Source organism: Arctopsyche grandis, chromosome 5 (assembly GCF_051622035.1).
Source record: "Arctopsyche grandis isolate Sample6627 chromosome 5, ASM5162203v2, whole genome shotgun sequence".
Classification (NCBI taxonomy): domain Eukaryota; kingdom Metazoa; phylum Arthropoda; class Insecta; order Trichoptera; family Hydropsychidae; genus Arctopsyche; species Arctopsyche grandis.
Genome location: NC_135359.1, coordinates 20,219,784 through 20,236,923, shown reverse-complemented (window position 1 = coordinate 20,236,923; position 17,140 = coordinate 20,219,784). Strand labels below are relative to the sequence as shown.

The following is a 17,140-nucleotide window of genomic DNA, read 5'->3' as shown; positions in this document are numbered from 1 at the left end:
TCAGTTTATATTTTTAAATAATTCAGTTTCAAAATAATAAAAAAACCATATGGTATACCTATCGTTAGATTCTGAGAGTAACTTATCAACTGTAGCTGAAAGACGTGTATTGTGTTCTTCATTCATACGCAGTCGCTGATTAAGTCGCATTAATTCAGCATTCTTTTCATCTAACGTAGCTTCTAATCGTTGTATTCTATCTTCAGCAGAACCATGACGCTCCTGTGCCTTAAAAATATGAAATTTACAATTAGAATTTATAAATTAATTTACAGTTTCATTGCCAATTTATACTAAATAATATGCATATTTATTTGACAGGTAAAATTTCAAAACTTTACACAAGTAAAAATAATAGTTATACCTGACTTAATGCTTCCATTCTGGCTTTAAGTTGTTCCTCCATTTCTGGAAGAGCAGAAAGTTGTGCTAATTTTTGGGAAGACAACTCTAATTTTTCTTCAATTGCAGCTATTTTTTCCTCTTGCAACTATGTAAAACAAAAGATATTAAGTTAATTTAATAAAAATAAGATACAACAATGTATTCTATGTTATAAACACGAATAATGATAATTAGATAGTAAATAGAAAATTTAAAAAACCTTAAGTTGTGCTTCTTTATGTTGTAGTTCTTGTTCTAATTTTTCATTAAGATCATGAAGCGAGGTGGATTCTCTTTGAGCATTAAGATATCTTTTTTCAAGCGTAGCTATTCTTTCTTCCTGGTCGCCCTTCTGAGCTACATTTTCTCTAAGATCTCTCTGTAACTTATTGCACTGTTCTTGATTCTTAAGAAGTTCTCTCTGACCCTTACTTAAACTATCTTCAAGTTCTGCAATTTTCGATGTCAATTCTCCCACTCGACGTTGCCATGATGTTAATTCAGAGGACTATAAGTGATAAATAAGAAACATACATAACACTGAAAATATATATCTAAATATGGAGTCTATTCCGTTCGACTGATGGTCGTTTGACCGAAACGAAATTTCTAAATTTCTCGTCGGCTTGAACAGGAAGTTAGTATATATTTTTAAGGTATTAACACACCATGAAAATATTTAAATTAAATTTGAAAATCAATTATTACTATATTTTATTAATAGTTGATTTTTACCACGTAAAATAAGCATTTCACAGTGTTATAAATAAACATTTTATAACACTTTTTTAAAATTAAATAAACATTTTTTTTATATATATTATATCTCTAATACCGAACAGATGAAGAATTTTATAAATTCAGAGTTTTGGTGAAACGCGAATCAGTCAAACCAGGCGCACCGCTAAATATGCATGTACAACAAAATATGAATAAATAAATTATTACAATAAATATTATGTCAAAGAAATCGATTATGAATATGATATTAACAATTTTGAAAACAATATATTATTTTTGGTAAATATTGAAATTTCTTCTTATTCAAAAATTTGTAGAACCTAAACCTATAAATATAATAATGTAATGGAATATCGATTGTAACATGCTGACAACATGCAAATTTTCTAAGTTTAAACATATAGTTTGTATAAATTTTGTTATAATTACCAATCCAATAAATAATATATATAAATTTAAAGAACATGAATATGTGGAGAAAGTTTTTAAAAAATTATTATGTACGCGTTGTGTTATTCTTTTGAAGGAAATTAAATGAAATGATTTTAAACCATAAAGATCTCATACTCTCAATTCAATCTCCCGATCGTTTTATTTACTTATTTATAATAAAAAATGAGAACCAATGAAATAAATTCGATATGACAATATTCCTAATTTTGACGTTAATGATTTTCAGGAACATATTTTATATAATATATATATAGTTCCGGGTTGCCAGACGTCCCCATTTAAGTGAGACGATTTCGAGGTCAACAGACAAATCCGGAACCCCATAATGGTTTTGAAAATCCCACTTTAACAAATATACATACATGTAGGATAACGTATGTATTCAACCGTTTGCCCGCGGCCGTCTTCTATGGAAGCTTTGCGCGGCAAATCTGTAGCGCGGCTGTCTTCCATAGAATTTCTGAACTTTGCACGGGATTTTGAACCTTATATGCGCCTATTTCAACTGTTTTAAGGTTCAAAATTGGTTCAATATATTACTGAGAGTTGAATGCCATCTATTCAATTTGTTTAAAATGAATATATACTAGTCAAATTAGTTTTTTGTGGAACCATACTGAAACCTCGTTTATGTGACGTCACGTCTGTTGAACAACGTCTCAATTGTATGAAGAATGATTATTTGAAAAATTAAGCCAAAACTACGAGATATATTATGTATTTTATTGTTTAAAATAATAATTTATGTGTTAATTAACATATCTGGTTACTTGAGTAAATATTAAAATATTAACTCGATTGCCAAATTCGCGAAAAAGGTGCTGCGTACAGGGCTTGTTCGCTATATTTATTGCCGCGGGCAAAGGGTTAAAGAGACTCTTTAACTACATACATACATACATGTAGAAAAACGTATGTAGTTAAAGACTCTTATTTTTGTAACAACCTGGTGTATGATCCTTTAGGAACAGAATTTGTAGATGCCAGCATTAGCTGAATCTATGCAAGTGTTTGAATCATGTGTGTCTGTATTTAAATCAAAATGTAATTCTAGTGATTAATGTGATTCCTGCGAATGATTTCACTCTTCAACAAATGACGAATTTTTTTTTTGGTTCAGAGACGAGATATAACTTTTCTTATAGATCTATGCCCAGTGAACACGAATCTGGTAATAAAAATTGTTGATTGGCTCGAGATTCGGATATATATTTGTTTTTTAAATCGCGCAATTTATCTATATCTTGGTGTTATTCGGTCGATTTCTCAAAATCTGTTAATTTCCTGTTCAAAATTAAAATTGGAATCTATAGTCGGGTATTTTATCTTTCATTTGTTTTCAATGTTCTTTTCAGTTTTCAAATCTCTCTAAGTAGTCGTCCACTTCAAATCAAAAGTCAAAATTACGTATTTTCACTTGGGATTTTTTCCCACTGTTAATACTATATTATATTGAGTATTTTCTATTGAAACATGTTTATTAGGATAGTGTTCTGGCCACACTATTTTTTGTTTTCGTTTAAAAGGGTTAATTGGATGTGTGCTGAATTTTAAATCTGTAAATTTACGAGCAAAAAATTCGTATTAGTAGAGCACGGATTTGTGTTTTGTGCGCGTAAACGGTGTGCTTTACACACCGTTTAAGCTGAAGGCGCGAGTGTGTGTCACTTGCGATACTTCGTTCACTGATAACACTGTTCGACAAATGACGACTTTTAAAATGTTACAGAGACGAGATATGGCTTTTCTTATAGATCTATGCCCAGTGAACACGAATCCGGTAATAAAAAGTGTTGATTGGCTCGAGATTCGGAGATATATGTGTTTTTTAAATCGCGCGATTTTTCTATATCTTGGTGTTGTTCGGTCGATTTCTCAAAATCTGTTAATTTCCTGTTAAAAATGAATATTGGAATCTACAGTCGGGTATTTTATCTTTCATTTGTAGTACTTTTCAGCTTTCAAATCTCTCTAAGTAGTCGTCCAGTTCAAATCAAAAGTCAAAATTACGTATTTTCACTTGGGATTTTTTCCCACTGTTAATACTATATTATATTGAGTATTTTCTATTGAAACATGTTTATTAGGATAGTGTTCTGGCCACACTATTTTTTGATTTCGTTTAAAAGGGGTAATTGGATGTGTGGTGAATTTTAAACCGGTTAATTTTCGAGCAAAAATTTCGTATTAGTAGAGAACATATTTGTGTTGCGTGCGCTGTACATATATGTAGCTCGTGAAGTGTACGCTGCACGAGCTATACGATGGTCGATGACTCACTATGCTCGCGCTCTTTTTACCTCTTTTATGTGTTTATACATTCGTATTGTACTTCAGTTCCCTTCGAGAGGTCTTTCAGTTCGAAAGGTGTTGATAAAACCATAGAATTTTACGGATCGAAGTTATAGACTTAATTTTTTTAAACGTATATTTAGGTAAAAATTTTTTTTTTTTTTTTTTGAACTGTTTGAGTGTGTGATATTAAAATTGATTTTTAATCCTCGCGACCGTCATAAATAACTTTGTGTTCTCTTTACCGTTAATGTGCAACGTGTGGACAAAATGGAACGGCAGTGTATAAACAGACCAGATAACTTTTGCTACATTTGCGGTAATATCACTTTTTTATCGCAAAGACGTTCTATAACCCAAACATCAAAAAAATCAAAAAAATCAAAAGGGCTTACCATCTATACTTTGGGTGTGAGATAGGCGATCAGGATAAAAGCTGGGCGCCACATATATGTTGTAATATTTGTACATCAAATCTTAGCGGTTGGTTGTTAGGGAAGAGACGATCAATGCGTTTTGCTATTCCCATGATATGGAGAGAACCAAGGAATCATGACAACGATTGCTATTTTTGTGTTACTCCTCTGATTCGGAGTGGCATTACTCGAAAGAAAAGGCTAACTATGACCTACCCCAACATACCATCCGCTCTTCGTCCTGTACCCCACAATGAAGAATTCTCTATTCCAGTACCACCGCAAATTTCCACAATATTTGAACCAGAACAGATTTGTGAACAAAATTTGTGAACTGCCATCAACCTCAAGAGATCCGGATTTTCAAAACGATGTCGAGCCTGATCCAGATCTTAAGATGGATCAAAACAAATTAAACGACCTTGCCAGAGATCTAGACTTGCCAAAATACAAGTCAGAATTATTGGGATCTAGGTTACAACAATGGAAATTCCTACAGGAAAAAGTAAAAGTAACTTCGTTTCGTAGCCGCCATGCAGATTTCGAGTGTTTTTTTAGAATGTATGGAAGACTTACCATCTGCGAAAACATAGAAGGTTTGATGAACGCTCTAAAATATGAATATGATCCAGAAGAATGGAGACTATTTATTGATTCGTCAAAATCTGCCCTAAAAGCCGTTTTATTATACTATGGAAACACCCTACCGGCAGTTCCAATTGGGTATGCAGACAATTTAAAAGAAACGTATGAAAATATGCAAACCCTTTTAAAATACATCAATTATGATAAACATAAATGGAAGCTGTGTGGTGACTTCAAAGTAATAGGTATTTTATTAGGATTGCAACAAGGCTACACAAAATACTGTTGTTTCTTATGCGAGTGGGACAGTAGAGCGAAAAAAGACCATTACAAGAAGATGGATTGGCCAGTCCGACTATCACTCGAACCAGGAGAAAAAAATGTAAAGCATCTGCCACTTGTGGATTCCACTAAAATTTTATTACCACCACTGCATATCAAATTAGGTCTATTTAAGAATTTTGTTAAAGCTATTGTGGCGGCTCGCTTATACGACATGGTCGAGTTTGGTTGCCTTCTTGCGAGTGGGGACCAACCCGGCTGGGTTCGGAGAGCCACTACTCACTCTGTCTTCAGCTGTCATATAATAAACACGTGCATTAACATGCCAGTCGTCTCATTCGTTCATCCTCCATACTATGAATCGAGATGAACCAGCTTTTAAATACCTAGCCAAGAAATTTCCAAAAATTAGTGACGCAAAAATTAAAGAAGGCATTTTTGTTGGTCCACAAATTCGGGAGCTCATGAAAGATGAACAGTTTAACCGTATTATCTATGGTGACGAAAAAGCAGCATGGAATGCATTCCAGTTGGTAGCAAACAACTTTCTTGGAAACAAAAAATCTGACAATTACGATGAACTTGTTAAAAATCTTTTGTCGTCATATGAAAAATTAGGTTGCAATATGTCATTGAAGATACATATACTCCATTCTCATTTAAATTTTTTCCCGGATAACTGTGGTGCAGTGAGCGACGAGCATGGTGAACGGTTTCATCAAGATATTTCGGTGATGGAGAAGCGGTATCAGGGTAAATGCAGTTCAACAATGTTAGCGGATTATTGCTGGACATTGAGTCGAGCTGAACCAGAATTTGTATACAAACGAAAAAGATGAAGGCAATGTATTTTATCGAGGAAAACCAGTTATCAATCATGTTTATATCTGTGATATATGTATGTAAATATTCTCATTATATTATTCATGTTTTTTTCATTTTTATAAATAAATATTTTTAATTTTTCAATTTTATATATTTTTGTTTCGAAAGCATTATATTTTTTAAGTAGGTACAAAGAACTTAAAAAATGAAATATTTTGTTTTTATTCCTATATATGTTCTGATATTTCAATATCAGAACATATATAACATAATATTTTATTTTAATATAGATATATTTTTATTTTTTCACAATTATTTATCTTTGAAATGTTCATTATCTTCGTATTTAATTTCATTTTGATTTTTGTTTTTATTTTCCATGTCTATTTTTATTTTTATTCGGGTGCTTAAAATGTACTGATACTTATTTTTACGCTATACATATTCGTATTCAATAAATATATTATTAAATTCAAATCCTTCTAATTATTTCATTACAAAATTATTTAAAAACACATTGAAAAAAGTTTGTGACCACTCTATATCGTTGTATACAATGACGCACATTACAGCGGAGAATGATGCAGCGCACGCAATACAAATATGTTCTCTACTAATACGAAATTTTTGCTCGAAAATTAACCGGTTTAAAATTCACCACACATCCAATTACCCCTTTTAAACGAAATCAAAAAATAGTGTGGCCAGAACACTATCCTAATAAACATGTTTCAATAGAAAATACTCAATATAATATAGTATTAACAGTGGGAAAAAATCCCAAGTGAAAATACGTAATTTTGACTTTTGATTTGAACTGGACGACTACTTAGAGAGATTTGAAAGCTGAAAAGTACTACAAATGAAAGATAAAATACCCGACTGTAGATTCCAATATTCATTTTTAACAGGAAATTAACAGATTTTGAGAAATCGACCGAACAACACCAAGATATAGAAAAATCGCGCGATTTAAAAAACACATATATCTCCGAATCTCGAGCCAATCAACACTTTTTATTACCAGATTCGTGTTCACTGGGCATAGATCTATAAGAAAAGTCATATCTCGTCTCTGTAACATTTTTCGTGTCGAACAGTGTAATTCGCACACTAACGCTTCGTTTACGGATGATTCGTTCACGACAAATCGCTTACAACTCTTAATTCCCGATTGTTGGTTCACATACATGTTGTTTACTGATATTTCGTTCATGAACGAAATATTGGTAAGCTAACGGTCGTGACGGAGCTGTCTGTGAACGACTTGTGATACCATATATTATATATGTATGTATATCAGTGGCATTCGGTGAAGATTTATCTGTTTCTATTGTAGAGCTTTACTTTGATGTGCGCGAGTAGGATAAAATTGCATGCTGTGACGTCATACTGCATACTCTTGTATCCTACTAATTATCTAAGTAAAGCTGTCTGATATAAACGAGAAATTTCCACTGCACGCCACTGATGTGTATACTAATTTCATGAGGTTTTGAAAATCTGGCAACCCTAACATAGTTTTAAATATGGATAAGCATGCAGTAAAAGTAATGAAATGGCGAAAGTTTCAATTAATCATATGTACAATGTCGTTTTGAACTATTCAACTCAAATGCTGATGCTGCTTAGTCAGGAATCATTCAATTACCTGTTTATCTAAAGCTGATTGAAGTTCGATAATCTTCTTATCGGGTTTATCCAAAGGTGTTCCATTTACTTGTGGGGTCTCATCAGACTATATAAAAAGAACAGAAAAAAACAAACACAATTTTACATGCAGAGCACATCACATGTCTAATTACTACAAACGTAAATATGTATATGCCTAAACATGTTCATATTGTATATGTATGTATGTACATATGTATGTATACAAGAGTTTGTTTAACATATCATTAGCATGCGATTCATAAAAATAATACAAGCACCATTTAATATCATGTAATTAACTTTTTTCTGCTATCTAATCAAAAAGTTGCAATTTATAAACTCATAAATGTTCAGAAACGGTTCAAAAGAGCAGAAAAAAGTTAGTGAAAAAAAATCATTGAATTTTTATGAAAATAAAAAATTATACAGCAAACATACATTGTGTACAGAATTTATATATTTTTTAATTGATATAAAAAAGCCACATCAATAATTTAGAAAAAAAATCAGTTTCATAAACACATTACTTTCTGTTAGCTATCACATTTGTTTTAAATTTTGTACAATACATTTTCACAATCGACTCAAAGACCCAACAGCTTGAATATCAAGATATTTTTTTCTCGTTTAACATCCTTCAATAAAAATTGTAATATATTCAAAGAAATTGTCACTTGAAAATTCGCATTGGCTTTTTAATTTATTATATACCTTGATCATTTGATGTTCACCATTCGCATCTGTTGTAGAATTACTACTCAATTGCCCATTTTCCTTAGGTCTTGGAGATAATCCTTCACTACTATGATCACCCCCATCTTGTAGACTATTTGGTACAGCACCCCCTAATTTGTACTGTTGTAACTATTTCAACAAAAAATTACGCAAACTGTTAAAAATGTGACAATTTAAAAATTATTTACTTAAATAATATTTAAAATTGTGGAAAAGTATTTGCTTTTTTGATTCTTAGGAATAAAAGTTTACATACCTCTTCCCTAGAGTGAGCTAATTCTTCTTCCAAAGTTGTATTTCTTTCCAAGGCAACTCGCAACCGCTCTCTTACCTGTCAATGTTTACGTTTCGTGTTATTTTAACCTTTTATTATTTGATAAAAAATATTCACTCGTTATTAAATACACTCATCACCTTTTCATCGAGAGCTTTGTGATGTTCAAACAAGCTTTTAAGTGCTTTAAGTACTTCAACTTCAGAAGATACTCCTGATTGTTGAGCAGTTTGCCTCTTAACCACAGTCATACGCAAAGAACGTTCATGTCTTGACACTAAACATTCGAGATGTTCCAGAAGTAACTGAAAGCAAAAATTCCAAAATTTCACATTTTCATACATATGATAATTTTTAATTTAAAAATAATTTTTTTTCAATTTTGATTAAAAAATCTCTTCTAATGATTAGATTAATTTCATGCAAAACAAATAAACAAATGAAAATAACGAATCCTTCAATAATTGTATAAATTTTTACAAAAACCGTTATCTAACTGATTAATCGGTCTTGATCCATTTTATGCATTTAAAGATAAGCCAATATTTTTTCTGGAAATAAAGGCCTCCCTTTCATCGTTTAACAAAAATAAAAATATGTATATTCCCGATTAAAGAAAAATAATGAAAGTATAAAATAATACCCTAGTGTTATTTCTCTCAGCTTTAAGTTCTGAAATTTCTTCATCCCGCTCCACAAGTTTTTCTCGAACAACATTGAGTTCTTTGGTGAGCGTGGCAAATTCCTGAAACAATCAAATTTAAATTATAATTTTTAAATATGAATAACAAAAATGAAGATGAAAAAATATGATGGAAAAAATGATCGAATGGGGCACGTCATCGTTTTTTATTAATTTGAAATCATAACGACTTGTAAATATATACACATACATATTTTAAAACACAAAGAACACACTGTTGAACCACACAGCAGATCCAATTAATAATATACGCGCAATGACAGACACTCGATATCCTGCGGGAGCACGGGGATCCATTAGCGGGCGTAATCTCGGTTAGTCCATTGTTTACTGCGAAACATACAAGCGGAAAAAAGCTCTTTAGACGCGCAAAATCGTTAATGGCCACTGTCGAAAAGAAAAGCCAAAGGAGAGTCAAACATGACGAAATTTCTTCACGAATAAAGCCACCCCCAGGGCATAAGAAAATTATCGAAATTCTTTAATTAAGCTTAAAAAAAAAAGAAAAGGGAACCACCGTATACGACGAAAGTGCTAACTAACGGTGAAAAGAATCAGTTTGGTTGTAAAAAGAAAAACGATGAATGACTCGAGCCATTCGCACCACAGCGGGGCGGTAATGGCTCCAAGATTAGGGGATAGAAAGAACAGCTATAAAATTGCCCATAAACGTGATACGAATAAATAATACGCATTATTATATGTGTATTTTGTACGTTCTGTTCCAAGTCGATCGTCCAAATATATTCTCCGATTTCGACAATTCAATCAGACCACTTTCAATCGCCGTAACGACGATCTCGGCTGCGATACCGCTGTAAATATATACGGCGAAACTCGACTACTCAGAAGTTATTGCCGAGTTTCTATGGGGGTTCATACGTTTGCGTTACTCGGTTCCCGGTTGTTCGGTTTCGGTATCGCAACTAAGATTTAATAGTTAAATTTGTCCTAATCTGGAGGGCGATAAATTTTATCAACAACCATTATTCAGATTTTTTCACGAGAACTCGAAAGAAAACTCCACCGAGTAATGAGAGAGACGGGGACCGTGAGTTTGCTTTAGGGTTTTGATATCTCAGCGAACTTTTCAAAGGTTTATCGTAATTAAAACTTCCGACGCGGGTTAATAACTTAAACGGGTTAGCTTTTAAAAGTATGGATTGGCGTACGAAAATCCGACGAAGTTCGGCGGTGAAAAGTATACAGAAATCTAATTGGACAATACCTAACTTACAATGATACAAAATTAACCTTCAATCATTGATTTGCCGATTTTGGTTTCGAATAGCTTCAACGAAAATCTTGATTGAAATAAAATTTTTATCAATTCGAAAATACATTTGGAAATACAACGTTAAAAATGCATGACTCGAAGCTGTCGAGGTATCATTCTATTATATTCACAGCTATGACAGGCCCGTTCCTAGAGCTGTCATTATAGAAAACAAATGATAAATCTGACTTGTGCCTCCAACTGATCTAATGACGACTGAATTTTACAAACAATGTTATTGCTTCAGTTGTGTCACAAATGCAATTAATATGGACACATGTGAGCTGTTATATTTGATGTCCACTTTTCTTCATTTCAAGAAATATCTAACAAAATATTAAATATAATGTTTTACGTTTAACAATATTTAAAAATATTGGTGGCCTGTAATATATTTATTCTGCTTTTCCGAGATTCTGGACATATCGAATTAAAATAAGTGATAGCAATTTGTGAATAAGTCAGAAATAGTGTTTTTGGAACTGAAAATTGGATTTCCGCCACTTTCAAATACAACGACTCACATAATTACGTCACCGCGCAAGTCACGATTAGCTGGTGTTCGAGTCCGATTTAACATTAATTTTCATCTAGCAGCAGACCTGGTTTCGAAGGAAAACTATTATTCCATCATAAATGGACGAAAGAAGTGCTCGAATGGTACCCGAGAGATTGTAAAAGAGTACAAGAAAGGCCACAGGGATGATGGGTGGATGAAATCAGAAAAAAGTGTGGGATGAGGATGAATAAAAGTTGCTCAAAACAGAGACGAACGGAAGCGTGTTGGAGAGACTTGCATCAAGCAGTGGATGGAAAATGGTTGTGAATGATGATGAAAGGTTTTAAGTAGCCGCTGATTATTTAAAGTAGATGAATGAAAGGAATATTAATGTTATACACGTAACCAATTTCATCGAATATTCCAATAGATGGACAGATATTCGATTCGGAAACCCTAAACTAGACTAACTAGGTTAGCGAAACTCGGAATCAAAAACTATTTCGCCAATACATATATATATAAAAGGATCCTATAACATGAGCAGGCCCTGTTCGATGTTCACTCTGACATTTCCATGTTACCCTTCACGTTTCATATGTACATACTTAACATACTGTGGGTTTGTTAATGGGTAAAGTTACCTGAACAAATTGTTTAATACATTCGTTTCCATGTTCGCGCAAAAATATCTGAAGCGTCTCCATTCCTTGTGCGGACAATAAGCGATAGCCATTGTTATTATTGTTGTTGTTACTATTCGATTGTAAATTTGCCGCAGGATTTGTAAGCAGGACGATATTGACCGGCTCGTTATTATTTGACACTACAGGATGAGGGTTGCTCGGAGGTTGAGGTAATTCGCCATTGCGGATATTTTCAACTCTATCGGGTTCGTTTCCATTTGAGATGCTGGCGATTCTTTGGGTTAACTCTCGTCGTACACGACCGCGAATAGAGCCATTGCATCTGATTGTGATTTGCCGAAAATTGGGTGCTGTAGGTCTAGGAGGATTTTCGCCATTATTGTTATTGACGGCAGTCATTCCCACGTGTAAAAACATCCTAGAAAGTTTCGTATCACTGTCTCTTTAAATGTATGGCACAACTCAAAGACGTATAATTGAAACGGCAATTATACGTCTCTTGCATAATTTATATACGATTGTTATTCGAATTAGCACTATGTGTTGGGTGGTTAGAAAAAAAATGGAATCACGGTAAGCCGAACGGTCGGTTCAGATTTTGTTTGGCGATAAGAGGAAAATTCGTATCTCGCACGCGATGCTGAAACAAGCAGAACGCAAATACGAGATTCGAATCGATGTTGATATTTCAATATTATACATAGAACATCCATAAATACAGCAAATGATCAATATATCAACCGTGCAGTTTTGCTGTTAACATTACGTAAAAAGAAAAAACAGATATTTCGACGCGATAGCGAATAATAAATAAAAAATCACTCATAAATCATCGCCCGAATTACTTTTTAAACACGAAAAGTTTCAAACTGAATAAATAAAAGTTTGGATGGGCTCATTTCCTCATCACCCCTTATAAATTATCTTCGGATTAGGGTGAAAGTACTAGATTGGAGGATATTCTCGCGAGAATTCCAAGAAGAAAAGTTCCATGTAGGTCCTTGTTAGTTATTAATAAAGCCGACCGTAATGTACGTGGAAGGACTAGTTGCGCGAAAGGAAGGTGGATAAGGGGCGAAGCGCCCTGGCCCCGGGGTGGGCAAACGTAGACTACTGTTAAGGTTGAAATTGGAGCCCCCAGCGCGCATGACGGACCACATCCCCTAAGCAGGAGTCTCCCTGACCCATACTACTCACCCTTAACTCAAAACCTCTCTGACACTCCTCATAACCGCTGAGTTACCTGGATACGAATCATACACCTGTATTACATCTTTTTTATTGGTCGAGACATTAGCGTTAACACTATAGCGTTGTTATCGTAACTTCGAAGAAAAATAACAAACACGATACCCACTGGATAAAGTGGACGCTCTGTTTATTAGATGAAACTAAAAGCTAACAATTAATTTTAATTGAAGATTACTTCGATGATTGAGTTCACACTTATTATTTTAAATAACTTGTATAATACATATATAATGTTCATTATACAACAGTACATATACTGGCGTTAAATTTAAAAAGTTACGCTACGTACTGATAGCTTTTGCTACGGTACGTTTGATGTAAAAATTACAAAGAACAAACTTCAGGTTAACATCAATTTGAGTTTTTTTTTCACCTTAGAAAAGTTGAGAAGATAACACAAATGGAAATTTCAGTGAAAATAAAAACAACACATAGGTAATAGAGGAAAACATTCGCTGACGTAAACCGTATTCCCTGGGGTAATAAATTGAGGACGCTCCAACAATAAATAATAAAAAAAAAACCTACTATGAAATTGACGTCAAATAAATACATTTTTGGTGGGGTGATTCTCAAAGAATAAATTTGCATATTTAGAGACAGAGAAACCCACTGGCGTATATACCCGAAATAATACATTCTGACGACGCCACATACTCGTATACGTGTGTATTTTCTTTAACACTTTCTATTGAACGAGGAAATATTTAGGACAACTAAATTGAGAATAAGTTTTGTCGCAAAAAAGGAAAAAGTGGAAAGGAAAAACTGCGAAACCTTCTAAGCCCAAAAAATAAAAAACCGTATATCAATGAAGGTGAAAAACTGGAATGAATTGTATCAATATGGTCAAATGTCGGGAAAAAAACAGCACAAAAGAAGCTCGTTTATGATAAACCGACCCTTTATATTATAGAAGAAAATTTATTTTCAATAATAATTGATGAAAAACGAAAAATGTTGCATGACTACGAAAGTATATTTTCAGACCCATAAATCGTCATAAAACAATACTTAACAGGTGACAATTGAATGACGAAAAAAATTATGCTAATTTGATATTTGCCTCATATATTACAAACGAGCGAGAAAGGCTTTTTCGTGTGACTTGCAAGTTATTTAGATTTCACCCCCGAATAAATTCGAATTTTATGCAAATGCTTTCGAACTCTTAAAAGCACGTAATTCGCGAAAAAATTGACGCAAGCGTACCGACAAGAGAAACGAAACGCGAAATTCGAGATTATAATGCAAAAGTTAACGAAACTTTACAGTGGAAAATCGCACGAAAAAGGGCGAATGCAAAAAAATATGTACACATTATGTGCCTATAGACGAATGAACTTTGAAGTGTAAAAGTGTTACCGCCATGAATAACGAACATGAAAAAGCCGACAGTGAAAAACAATAAGAATGGAGTTACCACCGAGGAAGCGAGGAAGTGCAAAATGAAAAATGGTTTTTCCTTTAGGGCTTCCGTACGACGCGGAGGGCACAAAACCCGACCAAAAAGGGCGAAAAGGCTCGACAGGACACAAAAGCCTCCACCGCTAATCCTTAACGCGCTTATACAGGACAAATTCGTTTCAAATTTTAAGCCTTCCTCAGTAATTTTCATAAAAAGGGACTAATTGTAACGAGTACGCAATATGTCCACTTTATAGAACCACACTAGAATATGGTAATGCGTAATATGAAATGTGTCCGGGGTGTGGCTTCTAAATTGCACGCCACAAAAAAAGGCAATATAAATCTTCAAAATGAAACTTAGAGTTGAAAAATAAGAAAATGGAAGATTTTTATGTAAAGGAGACGTGTCGGCGGAGCGATAAATAGATAAGAAACACTCACGAAAAATATGTACCTATGTGTATGCAAGCGATGAGGAAAAGGATAAGGAAGGATACAAAGAAGATTGAATGTTTTGTGTTGAAAGCCTACGCAACATGTTACATAAAAAAATCGCATGGAAAAGATGGGAAAAGGAAACGGAATAATTTCCATTCGTATAAAAATGCACAACCACATTTGATGAAATTCGACACAATTCCATCAAGCTCGTTGCATCATTCGGTTTTACGTATTGGAACACTTTCTAGTAGATTGTAATGTGGAAATGGCAAATTAATTACTTTATTAATCGAATCGCAACCGCATTTTTTTACACCCAGGCAAGTCTGGCAGAGTTTCGATCGTCAACATAAATAGGAAAGCGGTATAATAGATCACGAACGGCACTTTCAGATTACGGATGAAAATTGAATGATTGCCGTCGAATCTGACACGTTTAGTAAATATCCAAACGCATTTGATTGATGAGAATAATTATCGAGAGCGCTATCTATCAACGTATCGTAAAATCGAGCTTCGAATAACAATCCAACGTTTCCTTCATCATCTAATCAAACTGTGCATATAAAATACATGGGTATATTAAATTCATACTAATTCAAATTTTTGAAGAAATCACAACCTTAGGAAAACCTATTTTTTTCAAACCACGTTAATTAATGTAGGTCTGTGGAGTGAGAGGCGGAATCGTTAAAAAGACTCGGACTCTGATTTATTTCTATTTTTCCTCAATAATGTATGCACATATATGTACATATATGAATGTTAGAAGCCTTCGAAATGAGGTGCTGGGACGGATGCTGTGCATTACATGAACCGCAAAACGCACGAACATCTCCATCCTCAAAGAGCTGACAAATTCAGAAACTCTCCACAACATGCAGGAAAAGGATTATTTCCTACTTTGACCATACTGCCAGTAAGGATGTGAAGAGTCTAGAGAAGCTGGTAGTCACCAGAACACTAGAGGAAAGGCGAACAAGATGATGGAATCTCATAAGCTAAGATCGGCATTGGGATGATGCTTTTGGCACTAAAAATGGTTCATTATTGTCAATAACTACTATTGTCAACCATGCTTTTTTGCTATCTTGCTTCGTATATAAATTAAGCAGCCTTAATATTATTATTACTCATAAGTCAGATCAAATTAAAGAATTGATGGGATCGTCCCAAAATGCTGCATTTAACTTGCTGCATACTATACAGCAGCACACGATTAAAGAAGATTTGGCCAAGTGCAACGCAAAATCACCAACCAACCATATGTACCAACATATAGGTACATACATATGTGCATTAAACGATAAGGCACAATATTGCGTATGTCGTGTCATTGAATCAATATTGTTTCAATATGACGTTTCCGAACATTCATATACGCATACGCACTTTCGTTAGTACACACGTACACGTCACGTCGTGCGTAAATATTTTCATACAGGCCAAAGAAAACGGTTTTGTTTAATACGTTTCGGTGACATGTACTACTGTAAAATGTGAATAGATTTTGTCGGCTACTGCTGTTACGTCTATGCCACGTACACATTACGGAACATATGATTGTGTCCATATATAATGTACCAAAGAATACTTTTCGTACTGCTATTTACGTGCAGTTTCCGTATGAATAAAAGTAAATGCGTACATTTTTAGTTTCATCTATTTTAACCTAGTATGATTCAACATAATACAAAATCATCAGCTCGGTCACAATTTCACACGAGGCGATTTCTCACACGTCACGAAAATCTCGAAAACGGAATATCTGGCACTTGAAAAAACCACCCACCAAGAGTCAGTTACGCGAACCATCACGCTAACGAGAATTCGAGTGCCAGATATTCCGTATTCCGTGTCGTGTCATTTGCGAGATCGCCTTGTTCGAAATAGTGCATTTACCATATGTACATATTTTTACAGGGATATTCAGAAATTAGCCCAGTGGGAAAAAAATCAATTCAACATTCTTGAAATCAGAGTCGTATTTTTTTTAACGATTCCACAGCCCTAGTTAATACATAAAACGGGCACAAAAAGAGAAAGAGGGAGAGGAAAATCCCACCTACCGAAAAGAATTTGTTTTCGAACAAACGACGGCAGAAAAGTAACAAGCGCATACGTGATAGCAATTTGTTATTGTTTTCAGTCGGTTTTCTCTCTAGAATAGAGGTTTAGAGAATACGCGTGGATTTAGCACAGAGCAAACCGCATTCCTCAAAAAAGTTGATGACGAGTAAACATAAATTTTGGCGTCGGTCCGCAAGGAGGAT

At 34.0% G+C, this 17,140-nt stretch overlaps 1 protein-coding gene across 1 annotated transcript in view; it reads right to left on the bottom strand.

Moving 5' to 3' along the window:
* Liprin-alpha (PTPRF interacting protein alpha) overlaps positions 1–17,140 on the bottom strand; it is a 50,824-nt gene that overhangs the window by 8,682 nt on the left and 25,002 nt on the right. Inside the window, exons 2-9 of the mRNA XM_077431426.1 lie at positions 9,284–9,385; positions 8,781–8,945; positions 8,623–8,697; positions 8,343–8,495; positions 7,630–7,716; positions 605–892; positions 365–490; positions 59–228 (exon numbers count right to left, since the gene is read on the bottom strand). Coding sequence (XP_077287552.1) covers positions 59–228; positions 365–490; positions 605–892; positions 7,630–7,716; positions 8,343–8,495; positions 8,623–8,697; positions 8,781–8,945; positions 9,284–9,385 — 1,166 coding nt within the window. The remainder of the gene's footprint in view (positions 1–58; positions 229–364; positions 491–604; positions 893–7,629; positions 7,717–8,342; positions 8,496–8,622; positions 8,698–8,780; positions 8,946–9,283; positions 9,386–17,140) is intronic.